Source organism: Hippocampus comes, unplaced genomic scaffold (genome assembly GCF_001891065.2).
Source record: "Hippocampus comes isolate QL1 unplaced genomic scaffold, H_comes_QL1_v1.1 scaffold486, whole genome shotgun sequence".
In the NCBI taxonomy this organism is placed as follows: domain Eukaryota; kingdom Metazoa; phylum Chordata; class Actinopteri; order Syngnathiformes; family Syngnathidae; genus Hippocampus; species Hippocampus comes.
In genome coordinates this window covers 250,310-265,173 of record NW_017805138.1, presented here as the reverse complement: position 1 = coordinate 265,173, position 14,864 = coordinate 250,310, and the positions used below count along the sequence as shown (strand labels likewise).

The 14,864-nt window shown below is 41.6% G+C and overlaps 1 protein-coding gene across 1 annotated transcript in view; it reads right to left on the bottom strand.

Annotated features, from left to right (window-relative positions):
* Positions 1-14,126, bottom strand: part of LOC109514262 (delta-type opioid receptor) — a 33,639-nt gene extending 19,513 nt beyond the window's left edge. The window contains exons 1-2 of the mRNA XM_019867192.1: positions 13,830-14,126; positions 6,597-6,852 (exon numbers count right to left, since the gene is read on the bottom strand). Coding sequence (XP_019722751.1) covers positions 6,597-6,805 — 209 coding nt within the window. The 5' untranslated portion in view covers positions 6,806-6,852; positions 13,830-14,126. The remainder of the gene's footprint in view (positions 1-6,596; positions 6,853-13,829) is intronic.
* Between the last annotated feature and the right edge of the window lie 738 nt (positions 14,127-14,864).

The window sequence follows — 14,864 nt, the reverse complement described above, 5'->3', positions numbered from 1 at the left end:
TATATATATATATATATATATATATACACACACACACACACACACACACACACACACACAGGCAGGTGATTTCACTGCTGCACGACAACTTCAATAGCAATTTTGCCATTTGTTGAAGGCAGGTTGACCCAAAGGCCACCCCTAGCAATAGATTTATCGCTGAAATTCAACAAGAACAAGATTTGAATGGATGGAGGACCGGGGATCCAGGAGCAGAGCCAGGACATAAAGACTGATAGCAAATGAGGCAAAACCAACTGACAGGAGTTGCCCTTGGCCAGCTTTGACACGTACATAAAACCTGGAAGGTTACACGGCCCAACCTAAAGTTGAATGGCAAACAACATTTTGTCTGACAACCATGTAAATACATCACTTGAGTGAACAATAATCCTGACGGTTCTGAATTTTAGTACTTGGGCCGCACGAAGTAGAAAACTTGCGCACTTTTTTTCAGTCTTTTTTTTTTTTTTGTTTCGCGTGAACGTCAAACATATCACATAAACAAAAGCAGCATTGTGAAACCAAAGGCTCATGCCACTTTCCAGATTCTGCCAATATTTCAATCAGGTATAATTAAATATTGGTAAAAACAATTCTGATGGATTGGGGATTTCCTGGCAACCTGTCTAATGTGTACCCCCACCTATAGCCCAAGGTCAGGTGGTAGAGGCACCAGCTCACCCATGACCCCAAACAGATTAAGCGCTAGACAATGAATGAATAAATTCTGATTAGTGATCTAATTTCTAATTGTCATTCTATCATATATACTCAGACTTGCTTTTCAAATACTTGGTTTGAAAAAGGCAGACATCTAGTCACCCAAACTTATTCTTTAAAACTATATTAATGGTTGAATATATGTTTATTTTTCGTCAAATATGCGTGTTGTTGACGTTTGCACATCTTGTTAGGAAGGAAGCTGCAGCATGCTCTTGCCACTTTCTCACCAAAATTACTCGAAAAAAGCTCTGGTCTGGTTTTGCGTTTCATCTCCCATTAGGGGAAAATAGCAACAACAACAAAAATAAGAAAAAAGGGAGAAGAAGAAAAAAAATACAACAGAGAAGGTTTGGCAGCACACATAGTTAATCTCGCCTATGTGAGAGTACCCAAACAAATCCAACATCTCCAGCTAGTAAGAATAAAATGTGTGCACTGGACATTTGTTTGGAGCCAAATGTAAATATGCCTCACCGACATCGATGGCTCCTCCCCCCCGAGCTTGCCTGCTAACATATATTTAAAGCAATGAGAGAAGGATTTGGAATGTGGCACATTTAATTTATATGGCAACTACTCTACAGATGCTTACTGGTGATTTGATTTCACACTTTAGAGGTGGTCCCGCACCTGTAGTTGTCCCATTGGGACAAATCAGTGGATGGGTTTGGACACTTGCTAATAAAGACAAAATGTTGCTAATTTGTCCTATTTTGGTAATACAGTACACTAGCAAACTTTACAGTCAGAAAAGATATCATCCTTTACACAATGAAAAGACGGCAGTATTGTTCTTCAGTCTCATTTGTTTACATGCTTCCTGTAGTTTTATCACCATTATGATGTTCCATATCAAGCCATCCATTTCATGGAGCGCTTGTCACCATTTGGGTCGTGGGTGAGTCGGAGCCTTTCAGTTGAATTTGGGCAAGAGGTGGGGTACACCCTCGACTAGTCGCCAGCCAATCACAGATGACAGTATGAAAGCAAATAAAAACAGCGTTGACGAGGACAAGTCTCGCTGCGTCAGGGTGACATTGATACAAGCTCTTTCATCAAAGTTTTTCGGCGACATTGCGCAACTGTCTTTCCATTCACATGCACAAATAATGTAAAGAGCTGCCTGAGAGGGGACAATATTAAAGAGGAAAAAAGGGCTTTCGCGCATCATTGATGAAGGTCACCATTTCGGTGCAGTAAGAAGCAATTCACAAGATGGATCTAATTTGTCGCACCTTGTTTTCTGAACAGGGCTTTTTTTCATGATCATTATGAAGCATGCTAATGAGCTGCGCATGGCTGATAAGTTCTCTAATGCAACCGAACGCTGCTTTGTGCTGTGAGCTTACAGCAATCATTAGCCGACACTCACGGCTACCAGGAGATGAGGAGGGCCACAAGGATGAAAGAGAAAAATCAGATAATAAGGAATGGAAGGAAAACAAGAAGAAGGGCTTTGCCGCATTATTCAAGTTCTGCTTTCTTTCCTCTTAGCGACTGCCTGAAAACTAAATACAAGTAAAACCAATACATTCTAATTAAAATGGAATTTTTGATGTTGCAATGAAACTTTGATGACTCCATCAGGAATGGTTTTCATCACCCAAATTGCACCTGCTACGGACACTCGGAAAACCAACTCGTCAAATACTAGAAAATAGTACTTTGTAGTTCTTAAACACTGATGTTACCTAAATTGTAAGCACAAGCAGGTATTGAGCAGTGCAAAAGGAACACTGGTGGCGCACCGTGGACAACTTGAATCCTCAAATCAACTCAACTCATCTTTATTTATAGAGCAACAATTAAGAATGATAAAATGTGACCTAAAACATTGAGTGCCAAGGTCGACAGGGCGGCCCTCTTCGGCCTCAAGATGTCGCTGGCTGTGGAGAGCACCAGTGTCACACGTGCTTTTCATGCGTTCTTCATGGGCCTCACGGGTCGCTCAGGCACAGGCTGAGTCCTCGCACTGGATTAATTAATTCCTTATAATAATAAAAATTAGAAAAATGCCAGCAGAGTGTGCTTGTCCACCTTCATTCTTGCACATGTAATTTTTAAACAGATCATATTGACCAATCATCAAGGTGCTCCCTCAGGGAGGGGCAAAGATCTAAAATCATCCATCCATCCATCCATCCATTTTTTTAATCCGCTTTTCCTCACGAGGGTTTTGGACATTCTGGGGCCAAACCCAGCTGGACTGGTTGCCGGCCAATCGTAGGGCACACATGGACGAACTGGTCTAAAACCAAAATTACAATTTTATTCTTCATCTATTCACTTTCTCTATTTAACATATTTGCTTGGAATTGAAAATACAGTGTTTCACCACTTTTTTAGGGGGGTTGTTTGTCTGTTTGTTTTTTTTTGCTTTGTTTTATTTGCTGTTGTTGCTGTTTTTGTTGTTCATTTTGCTGTGATTACAAGTACTGTTTCTTTTTTCTGAACTCAGTATGTTTTTGGTTGTTGCTTTTGATTGTTTTATATATTTAATTATTTTAGACGGGACTTTTCGTTTGAACTCAGACTGCTGTCATTATTTGGAGAATCTCACAAAATGCTCTCTGCACAGAGCTGCACGATGGGTTCTTATATGTTGCGTTCATTTGTGATTTTCTTTTTTTCCTTTTTTGGTTTTTGTTTTTGTCGCTGAAGTAATTCATTGTAATTTTTTTAAAAGTGCTATGATCGCCCTCTGTGGCCTCCGCCTGCTCTGGCAGCAGCCACTGTGGCATGTTTCTGGAATTTAAGAGAAGCTGTAGTACCTGAAAAAAAATTATATTAAAAGAAAATCAATAAATTAAATCAAAAAATTATGTTCAATTAGAAATAAGATTCAATAGAATAGAATCGAAGAAATCTGTTATAGAGTCAAACTGACATTTTCACAAAACCTTTGTTACTTTGTAACTACTCGTTTCTATAACCGTACATAAGTAACAAACGCAATGTAAATATGAAAACTTCAGAATTTTCGCTCGGCTCTATTACACTTTTTTTCTACCCGAAAATACATTCAGGGAGATTTCACAGATGACATCATCGATGTTGTTGTATACTGGTAAAGTTTCAGAACATTCGGACAAGGCATCCTGGGTTCACATACCAATTAAAAGTGGCCAATCGATTAATTTTCGAATCAATTTTATAAAAATATTCAGTGGATATCATTCAACGGAATTTATCTTTCATGGTTATTCAGTTAAGAAAAAAAAAACACTCTAGTTTTCCATTTTTCGTTCATAGAAATGGATGTTTTGTCAATTTTAGTTTTAGTTCGCGTCGTGCGCTCTCTTTTTAACTTGTTTTCTTCTCTTTGGGAGGGGTTAAGGTCATCACAATCAGCATTTTGAGCAGCAACACAGAATGCAGTCTCGTGCATGAGCAGGCAACTTTGCTTATCTGCAAAATAACTGGTCAGCATTCAATGGTACTTACATTTTAGCACTGTTATTCATTTATTCATTTTCCGATCCGCTCATCCTCACAAGGGTCGCAGGGGATGCTGGAGCCTATCCCAGCTGTCTTTGGGCAGTAGGCAGGGGACGCCCTGAACCGGTCGCCAGCCAATCGCAGGACACACAGAGACGAACAACCATCCACGCTCACACTCATGCCAAGGGACAATTTAGAGTATTCAATCAGCCTGCCATGCGTGTTTTTGGAATGTGGGAGGAAACCGGAGGACCCGCAGAAAACCCACGCAGGCCCGGGGAGAACATGCAAACTCCACACAGGGAGGCTGGAGCTGGAATTGAACCCGGTACCTCTGCACTGTGAGGTCGACGCACTAACCACTGGACCACTGGGCCGCCCCATTTTAGCACTGTTATATGTTAAATTCCCATTACAGTAGTTCGAAACACTTTTTATGTGGGCTCTCAATTAGTTGCAGATTTTCACATTTTACGGGAGGGATTGGTCGCTAATAGCGGTTACGGATTCACTGTAGCACATTTTGGCTGCTAAATACTTCTGCCTGTGCTGTTTCACTCGATTCCCAAAATGTAGCTGTGACATGGGATCATTGAGAAGAACATCTGGTCAATCCAATTCTATGCAATTGCCAAGAGTCATTGATTTATATCATACCTGTCATGCATGACCCTACTCACTACGGCAACACAATCACCTTGATTGCTATAAGTTGCGACTTGGGAGGACAAAGAAGGATGAAACTGTGGACCGATCTGAAGAATCCAGAATACAAATATAGCCTTTGGTAATGTCTCATTATGGTGTGTGATTGCTTCCCATGCAAAATATGGGCATGACATCATCTCTGTTGGCATTCCAAGCCCTCTCTGGGTCTTTCTAAGAAAGTGAATCACCCTTTCACTTTTTCCTGCCTCCCACTGTTGCCGCCTCCCCTCTATCACAGCCGAGTCATCGTGACACGCCTCCGTGTGTCCTTGGTCACCATCTCCTTCATCTCATGCGGCTTAAACAAGAGACAGCAAGTCAGAGTAGACCATGTTTAATTTGGGGATATTCCAAAAAAAAATCTTTGAGAGAATATTCGGCCTCTGTGACACCCCTCATCTGCCTTTGAACATCAGCTTTTTTTTTCCACACACGCACTCTAATAAGAATGACTGAAAGAAGAATGAAGACTGCTGGTTTTAGCGGAAGGCAGATGACACCACAAAATAAAAAGAGTCAATTTGAAAGTGCTATTTTTAAACGTACCACCAGACTGTTTCTTTGCAGTTTTCTATATCACTGTTGTCATGACAACAGCTCACTTTGGGCTTCATTTACTACGATACCAAATACCAGACTCTAAATTGTATGTTTGCTTACTTCAACAAATTGCAAATGTGTCAAAGTGGTTCCCACTGTCTTTAAAAGAGGAATTTATGCTTTTGGTATCTCAGACTGTTTTCACCACGCAACAGTACCACAAGCGGAAAATGCAGTTTGAAGTGATGGAATTGGAAATGTGCACGACAACAAAACACATTCATATCTCAAAACATTTTGGATGAAGCCATCAAGCGCAAAAAAGTCATGATTTGTTGAACTGATCACGAGTCCCAATCATGAATAACATTGCGTTTAAAACTTGGGACAGCACACCCACAAAAATGTTTGTTGTGTTTGGTGATGTGTGTGATCCACACGTAAAATGAGAAGTTGAATTCGCGTGTTGTTGAAGTCCCGTCTCCACGAGTGAAAACGTGTTTCTGCTTGCCTTTCCCTTCAGACTGTGGCTTGCTCGAGAGCAACTAGCTTCTCGCCTCATTGCAATGCCCAAGCTGCGCCCCTGTTCAACATGATAACGCCCCATAGAGTAGAAAAACGAAGCAATCCCAGGTGAAGTGTTCCAAAAGCATATTCGGTGTGCTGTAATTCGATACATTTTGTGTAAATTACACCAAAGCTTTCAAAGACCATTTACAAGAACACCATGGAATTGTTATAAATTGTAGAAACATCTTCTCATTTAATTCGATACTGTGATGTAAGTGCAAAAATAAGAGTATCTTAGCAGTTGCGATATTTTCCCCGCCCCTCCCAATCCTGTTTCACATACAAAAAAAGAGAGCACATAAAGATGTCAAAAAAAGAAACCCTCACCTTAAAAAAAATAAAAATATACATTCCCCTTTTGTGACTGTGAATGAGAAGGTACACATAGTGACAGTTTGAAGTGCGGGTGAAGCTTTAGCACGCAGCTGCAGCACATCTGCTGCAATAAACGTAATCAAATAGACACTCACCATCGATATCACAACGGTGAGCTTACCGGTTGGGAATGTGTTTCATTTATACTATACACTATATCACAGCACAGCAGATGTTTCTCTGTTATATCATTTTGGACACTGGGAACAGTCTGTTCCATCAAGAGTTCTTCTTACCTTATAATGACGTACATCACCAGGAAGTTCCCCACCAGGCCGACGACGCAAACGATCATATAGACCAGCACAATGGTGACCCTCACTCCGGTCGGCAGCAGGGCGTCGGTTTCATTGTCGGCGCTGCTGAAGTTGTTCCCGAAGAAGGAGTCGTTGTAAAGCTGCAGGTGACTCAGCTCGGCCAGCAAGAGCTCGTCGGGGAAGTCCATGTCCGGGCGAGGTCACAGGGCGAGGAGATGCCTGCTAATTAATCAATCTGACCAGAGAAGGACACAAAAGAACACAGAGTCTCTCTCTACTCGTCCAAACGAAAGATATCGCCCCATCCTATGAAAACAATCAAATTCGTTTTTCATTCACGTATGTTGGAACAGTCTGACCCTGATTCTGTTGAGTGAAAACAGACCTTTAATGTCCACCAACTGCCCCAAACATGAATCAAGCTAGGTTATTTACGTTTGGTTTGTCATGTGAGTCTACTCTCACCCACTAGTTAAAATGAAGAATGATGTCACATAAAGGGGAAAAAAAGTAGACTAACTGTACATTTTATCGTAGAGATATGAAACATAATTGTTGTCATTTCCCTACATGTACAATGGCAACAGTTAAGCATTCTTTCACCGCTGATGACTCCTCCCCATCGTGACACAGTTTGCGACTCATGTTAAGATCATTTTGGTCAAGGACTCGGGTTTTCTCACTCTCACAGTGTCAAAGAGAGAAAGTCAAGTTGTCAAGACAATAAGTGACGGAATAGTGTCCCTGAAATCGGTTTATAACAAATCGGAATGGAATTTAGTTTTAATTTGAATTATAACGCCACCTAGAGGTAGGGCTGGACATTCATCAAAATTTAATCCTGATTTCGATGTTGGCTTCTCACAAACGTTATAATCAAAGAAAAACAAATTCTGCGCCGAACACCTTGTTGAAGATTCAGTTCAGTCATTTGGTTGTGAAGAAACATGCGTATGGTGATGCAGTGCTTGCTTTCCTGCACCAGCTGCTGCACCAATACCTCAAATTGTCGCCACGAACCGACTCTTGCACTCTGCCTCTCTTTGGTCATGAATATTCATCGAAACAGTAACTCTGTGGCTGCAGCATCCCCGCGGTTACTGCCAGCCTCAATACATGTGAGCTATATATGCGTTCGACACCCCCCCGCCCCCCTCCCACTCTTCTTTCCTGCATCCCGCCGCACTGATACGCGATCCACCATCCACATCCAGTCAGTCACTGCAGGGCGGAAAAACAGGGTGCATTAGTGCAATGCAATGTGTTCGTTTTATGATGACAGGTGCTCATGACAGTTCTTGGGGAAGAGAAGGCGTCACATTTTAAACCGATGCACGGACGCTGTGGTAGGGTAGTCAGCATGTGTGTGGCATTACCTAACAAGCATCTTGTATGTCCATGTTTTTTTTCTTTTTTGGGGGGGGCGGGTGGTTTGCGTGCATGTTAACTCTTAGGCAGTCTTAGGCAGACTATAAAGCAGGTATCGTATGATTTGTTTTCTTTGTAATTCCTCCAGAGCCACGAGTGAATCAATACATGCTATGGATGGGCATAATAATAGACTCATTGATTCTTTACTGTTTAGCCGATTGTGTGGAACTGAAAGTTGAGTGATGTTTCGAAACCCAGCAGAGCTGTTAATTCAGTCTACACCGAACTGGATATTTTAGTTGTAATGGGGAAATGAGCTCCAATGTTGGGGAAGCATAATTTTGCTCAAGGCAACATTGCCATTGAAACAGGAGCTCAAAAGAGACAGATTCTCTCATCGCATTAAAAACATGTACTAGTACACAGGTGTCAAATTCAAGGATCTGGCCCACCAAATCATTTTATCAGGCGCTCCAAAGCAAGTCACGTGTGTCAACTCCCATGACCCTTGCTCAAATCTGTAGAAAGAAAAAATAAATTATAAATAGTCATGCGTTATAAAGAATGACATTGAGATTATGCAAGAATTTTCTGTTACCCTTTTTTACAATAACTTGAACAATAATCAAACTAATTACTATCCTGAGCTTTTGATTTCAGAACAAGTAACTTATCAATTGGTTGTGTCTTCGGTAATAATACGCTGAGATGATAACAGTGCTCACTTGGTTGCCGCCACACATGCTTGACACCATCTGAACCAATTAAGTTTATGTTGGTCTCATCAGGCCAACCAACAGGGCATGGCTCATGTAATCCATGTCTTTAATTTGCTTGTCCTGAGCAAATGCGGTTGAGGGTTTCTAGTGCCTCATTTTCAGAAAAGGCTTCTTTCTCAGGCAACGGCCACGCGAGAGCAGTTTGTTGCATTGTGTGGCGTATGCTGTTGACCCGTCACACCTTCAAAGCGGAAATGCTGGCAGCATTCAAATGTCTGTTTTTCTGAAGAAAACTTTGGGATACAACACTGATCACACGTACTCAACTTCCCGTTGACCGTCTTGTTAAAATGCTCTACGGTTTTAGCCACCATGCTGCAATTCAGTTCAATGTCATTGTCTTCATAAAGCAGAGCAACAATTCTCTTTTTTCCAGATCCTCAGATAGTTATTTGCCATGAGGTGCCATCTTGAACTACCAGCGACCAGTACGCGAATGAGTGCGATAACACAAAATGCAACACTGCTCCTCCTTCACACCTGAGATCTTCAAACAGTAACGAGTCATAGAACACAAGGGAAGAGGAGATAGCTAATTGGGCCCAATTTGGAAATTTTTACCGAGGTGTGCACCCTTGCCGGCGGTTTTGACATTAATTGCTGTGTGTTGAGTTATTTTAAGGAGACAGATTTTTTTTTGTTCTACAAGCTGTGCAATGACTACTTCACCTTGTAGCAAAGTGTCATCTACACTTTAAAATGCCTGCACGTACGGTCATAAAATTGTTTTCTACAATGTGAGGGGTGTCCTCACTTTTGTGAGATGCTGCGTATGCACTGCAATTAGCAAGTGGCTACTCCAGGGTGTACCTGCCTCTTCCTCAGCTCATCCACGAAACCTAATGAGGAAAAATGCTACAGAAAAGTGTCGACCCGTGTATTTATCGTATTTTTCGGATTATACGTCGCTCCGGATTATAAATCGCACAAAGCCAAAAAATGCATAATTAAGAAGGAAAAAAACATATAAGTCGCACTGGAGTATAAGTCGCATTTTGGGGGGGAAATTTATTTGATAAAATCCAACACCAAAAACATACACGCCATCTTGAAAGGCAATTTAAAATAAAAATAAAATAGAAAACACCACGCTGAATAAGTGTATGATATGCGAACGTTAAATGACGCATAAACAACCAACTGAGAACGTGCCTGGTATGTTCAAGTAACATATTAAGAGTTATTCAGATAACTATATCATAAAGAACATGCTAACAAGTTCACCAAACCATCAATGTCAGTCCAAATCACTAAATCCAATGAAATCTTCATTCTCTGTGTCACTTTAAAGCAACTCCACCAACTCCGGAGGTAGAAGATGGCAGCGCTTCCTCTTCTACATCGCTTACGTCATACTCATCGTGGTTTTATCAACACAGGCCTAGAGCGGCCTCTTGTGGCTTAATGTGAAAATAACATGTGAAATGATAAAATAATGTGTTAATAATTTCACCCATAAATCGCTCTAGAGTATAAATAGCACCCCAAGCCAAACTATGAAAAAAACTTTGACTTATAGTCTGGAAAATACGGTAAATTATATTCGGTGACAGGAGACTAAAAGTGAGCTAATCACCGGGAAGCTTGTGCCCTCCTGTTAGCTCAAATGAAAGCTCTTGTTTGGAAATGTTTCCACACTCTGTGGGTGTTGCGTGACTTCCTTTAAGTCGAGATGCCACCTGGCTGGCAAAGACAGTGTAAACCAAGTTGTGTGGCAGTGCGGAAGCATTTCAAGCAGCCATGATCGTGTTCCAATTCCTCACAGTGTTTCCGTTACCGTGGCCACACAGACGAGTAACAGCAGCCTGAGTGCTTCAGTCGTCTTTCTCATGTTTATTTTACTTATATATATGATGTTGTCACAAAATTCAAACAGTCAAGTGTTTTTACAATTTGGAATTCAACCAAATGCAATGGTTAGCACATCTGCCTCTTAGGTGAGAGATTCCAGGTTCAGATCTTGGCTGGTGAATGGAGTTTATATGTTTCTCAAGTTTTGTACTATACTTGAAAAACTTTATGTCAGGTTCATTGAAGACTCCGAGTCATGCCAAAGGAGTGAATGCAAGTGTGCGTGGTTGTGCTTTCTGCAGTCCTAGCCTTGCGATTGAATGGTGACACCCGGGGTGGACATCTCCTCTTGCCTAAAGTCATCCGAGATAGGGTGCAACTTACATGCAACCCGAATGAGGAGAAGCACAAAAGCTTCAAAAAATAAAATAAAATACATACCTATCTTTCTAGTCACATCAAAAATAAAAATGAAACACCATGCACAAACGTCATCAAATCAGCAGACATATTGTACGCTTTCATGAGAGCTTCTTTCACTGATCATCAAAGGATATGCACTCTCTGCATTTATTATGTTTTTTTCTTTTGATGTTGTGGGCTTTTTTGCACCACTTATTCAAAACCTCGGAATAGCCTCAACAGGGGAGAAACCAAGAAGCAAAACAGAAAAAGAGCACAAGAGAAGAAGAAAGCCAGACTAGAAGAACAATATACAGGAATTACGTTACAAGATGGAAGCGGACTCAAAGAAAAAGCAACAACACTGCAATGTCACCACATGTCGTCACTTATTATCAACGTTAAGGTCATCAGCATGGTGGGCGGGTACCGAGAGACATACAACACAGCCAGCTTTCTTATCCAGCTGGATTTATGGTTAGTGAAATGGGTGTCCGTAGGAACTTTATTTTCTCTGACTCTACACTAGTGTTGCTATAAAAATACTCTTGAGATGAAAAAAACTGTTAAGAAAATACAATGTTTGGCAACACTCTGGCCTTGTTATTTTGCCTCCTGACATTCGATCCTTTTAAAAAAAACACGTCTTATCCACTGTCCCAAAAATGTTGCCATTTTGATGATGGCAACAGTTCCGGAACTGATCAATTTGATTATTTTTGGAAAAAAAAAGTCTTTTTTCTTACATTGACCAGCTTCCTGTAATATATTCATTTTTTTTTAAAATAAATCACACACAATTTCAAAGAGGAAATTTTTCAGCCAAGAGGCTGGAAAAAAAAATGTCATCAAAGCAGCTGACCTTCCCTAAATGGAACGTGTGCCCATGAAGGACTGGCTGCATCTGTCTGATAAATACAGCACATGCTCAGTCCGTCAATAAATCTGTCTGAGCGTGTTTTGTTTTCCTGCTTCAATCCGTGTGTGCGTGTGTGTCTGCACTTTGATGAATATGCATTCAACTCACAGTCCAAAGTGTGTGTCCATGTAAGGCTTCCTTCTCCTCGACGACAACAGGAAAAACAAAGCCACCCTCTTGGTCCCAATCAGGTGCGCTTCTTGCATTATTAACATTACAAAAACCTAATCCAGTTTGATAACAAATGCAAACCGCATTTCCTTTCGTTTAAAAGTCTGCTCACGTGACTAAGGGAAAACAGGTCCCACTAACGTGAACATAACTCAGTGAAAACGGAAGATGAAGGAAGAGTTGTTTGGTCTCTTGGACTCGTCCAAATAGTTTTGGTTACATAAGTAGTCATTACTACCCGGGTGCGATGACACTGATGATGAAGAGCACGCACCAGCATGCACACACAAATGTGCCCACTCGCAGCTTCTGTTTCCACTGCAACCTCAGAATAGCTTGCTGCACCTTGCAAGAAACTGTTACTCACACTGAGTGAAAAGGGCGAACACAAAATGGGGTGCCCAATCCAGATTAAATGTCAATATTCTAGTGTCTATTCAACATTTTTATCTTTACATTCAATTTAGTGTGTATGCAGGTAGGATTTCTTGACAAAGTGACATCGCCATCTTCTGGCCTGGCATGTACAACACAATTTTTTAGTTTAGTAACTGTTTTTTTTTTTTTTGTCAAATAATAAAAGGTAATGTGACTGGGTTGTCTGCATTAGCAGTCTAGACAATGAAGGGGAAATGAAAACACAACAGCGCTGTGGCCCACTGTTGGTTCTGTTGTGAGTACTCAGATCAGCCAACCAACAACGCTTGACGTTCACAAACCCAGTTAAATCCATCCGTGATCCGAACCGCTCATCATTGCGAGGGTCGCGGCCATGCTGGAGCCCTTCCCAGCTATCTTCGGTCAATGGGCGGGGTACACCCTGAGTTGGTTGCTAGCCAGTCACAGGGCACATGTACATGAAACTATTCACACTCACAATTACACCTACAGGGACAATCTAGAGTGTTCCATTAACCTATAGTGCATGTTTTTGGAATTTGGGAGGAAACCAGAGTTCCCGAAAAAAAAAAAAATCCACACAGCCACGGAAAGAACATGCAAACTCCATACAGGAAGGCCAGAGCACAGAATCGAACCCTGGACCTCTGTATTGTTAGATGGAAGTGCTAAGCAGGCTACTACCGTGGCGCCCCAGGAAAATTCAGTCTAAGCCTATTGAATGTAAAGCGCCACACGAAATACTTTCGGCCTGTAAAACCATTTGCTGTTGTTGGTCATTAGCACATCACTAAAGCAACAATAAATAACGTATTGAACCTCAACGTTGTCAGATCAACATCATTCTTGACCTCACCAGAACACAAACATGAATACACTTTGCCATTAAACCAAATAAAAGCCTCACATCGTCCTTATCCACATTTTCCATCAAGTTATTTTGTGTACGAGTGTTGCCAGAAACGTCTTTGTTTTCGTTGCTAAGCAGATGAGGCGCAAACTATGGCAGGATCAACAACTCCAGTCAATAAATCACAGTAAAAAGACCCACAATGCATCACGCACGGGAGTGGAACAAGTCACCTCAGCCACACCGACAGACAGACAGGTGTTTATATAAGTACGTATACAATTCAACGCAACATTTTGCAGTCCTCTCCTTGTCGCGTGCAACCTGTCACTTAACGCACCGCGGTACAAACTGCAGCCGCATTTTTGCATACCGAACGCATCATCTGCACGGCGTGTTTGCCACAACCGACTGCAGATGTCTTAAAAACATTCCCCGCAATGTTCCGCACAACCTCACGTTCCGCTGCAGCGCGCTAGGTTTGGATGTAGTAAAGCCCGGTCTAGTCTAGGTCCCGTTCCTGGTCCTACCTTTTTTTTTTTTGTTTGTTTTTTGCGGACCGCGCAGCTACGGCGCAAGTAGTTGTCGCCTGATTGCAGCGTCCTGCTGCCTTCTTCTTGCTCCCGTTTCACTCCGCAGCCTCCTGCACCGTTGAAGAGAACGCCAAGATGATGAAGTGGAAGGACTAGTTGGTCCAAAAGCTGTTGGTCCGGTGCGGATGAAGAAGTGGGAGGTAGGAGGAGGGCGGACGAACGGGTTTACCCCTCCGCGCGGAGCATTCCGCATCAGCCGGGTGGCAAACGGGCTGGGGGCGGCTGAGGAGGGGTGAGTTGGTGGACGGTGGTTCGTGGGTGGGGGTGGGGGGGGGGTAGACCGAGGGAGGAGGGGTGTATAAAGATGCATCTTCTCCCCCACCACTGACAAATCAGTGAACATCAACATCTCCACCGCTCACAAATACACAGGCAAAAAAATGATGTATGTTGAAAAAATATTTAGTGCACGTTTTTAAAATCCATTTTGTTGAAGCTAAATGAATCTGTTTGTATCAAATTATTAATATTTTGTCGAAACCTTACATTTTGATTGATCCCAATGAAGGCCACTGACTATTCTTTCATTCGTTATTTTTCCACTTCCAATTTGTTTCTCTCCTTTTCCTTTCATTTATTCCGTTCTTCTCTTCTGTCATGCCTTGTACTTTTCTTTCATTTCTTCATCGATTTTTTTTTTCACTTTACAAGCCGGGATTCTAACCCACAACTGTGATACAGACGTACAACCGCTTGATCGTCCATGTGCTCTCTGCTTTCCATAATTAATTCTCGTTGAATTTCCTTGATTCAATTTAACTTACCTTTTCTTCTCTGGTTCTTTTTAAAAGAACATAAAGCCTATTCCATTTAGAACAATAAAATAAAATAATTCTTAACAAAGCTGTTTATCGGAGAAAAGCTCACAGGCATCTTGCATAAGGTGCACACAGAAATAACAGTTTTATTTATTATTAAACACTCTCAAGGATGAAGAGAATAAGAAACAGTATTAACCCATTGTGGTTTGTC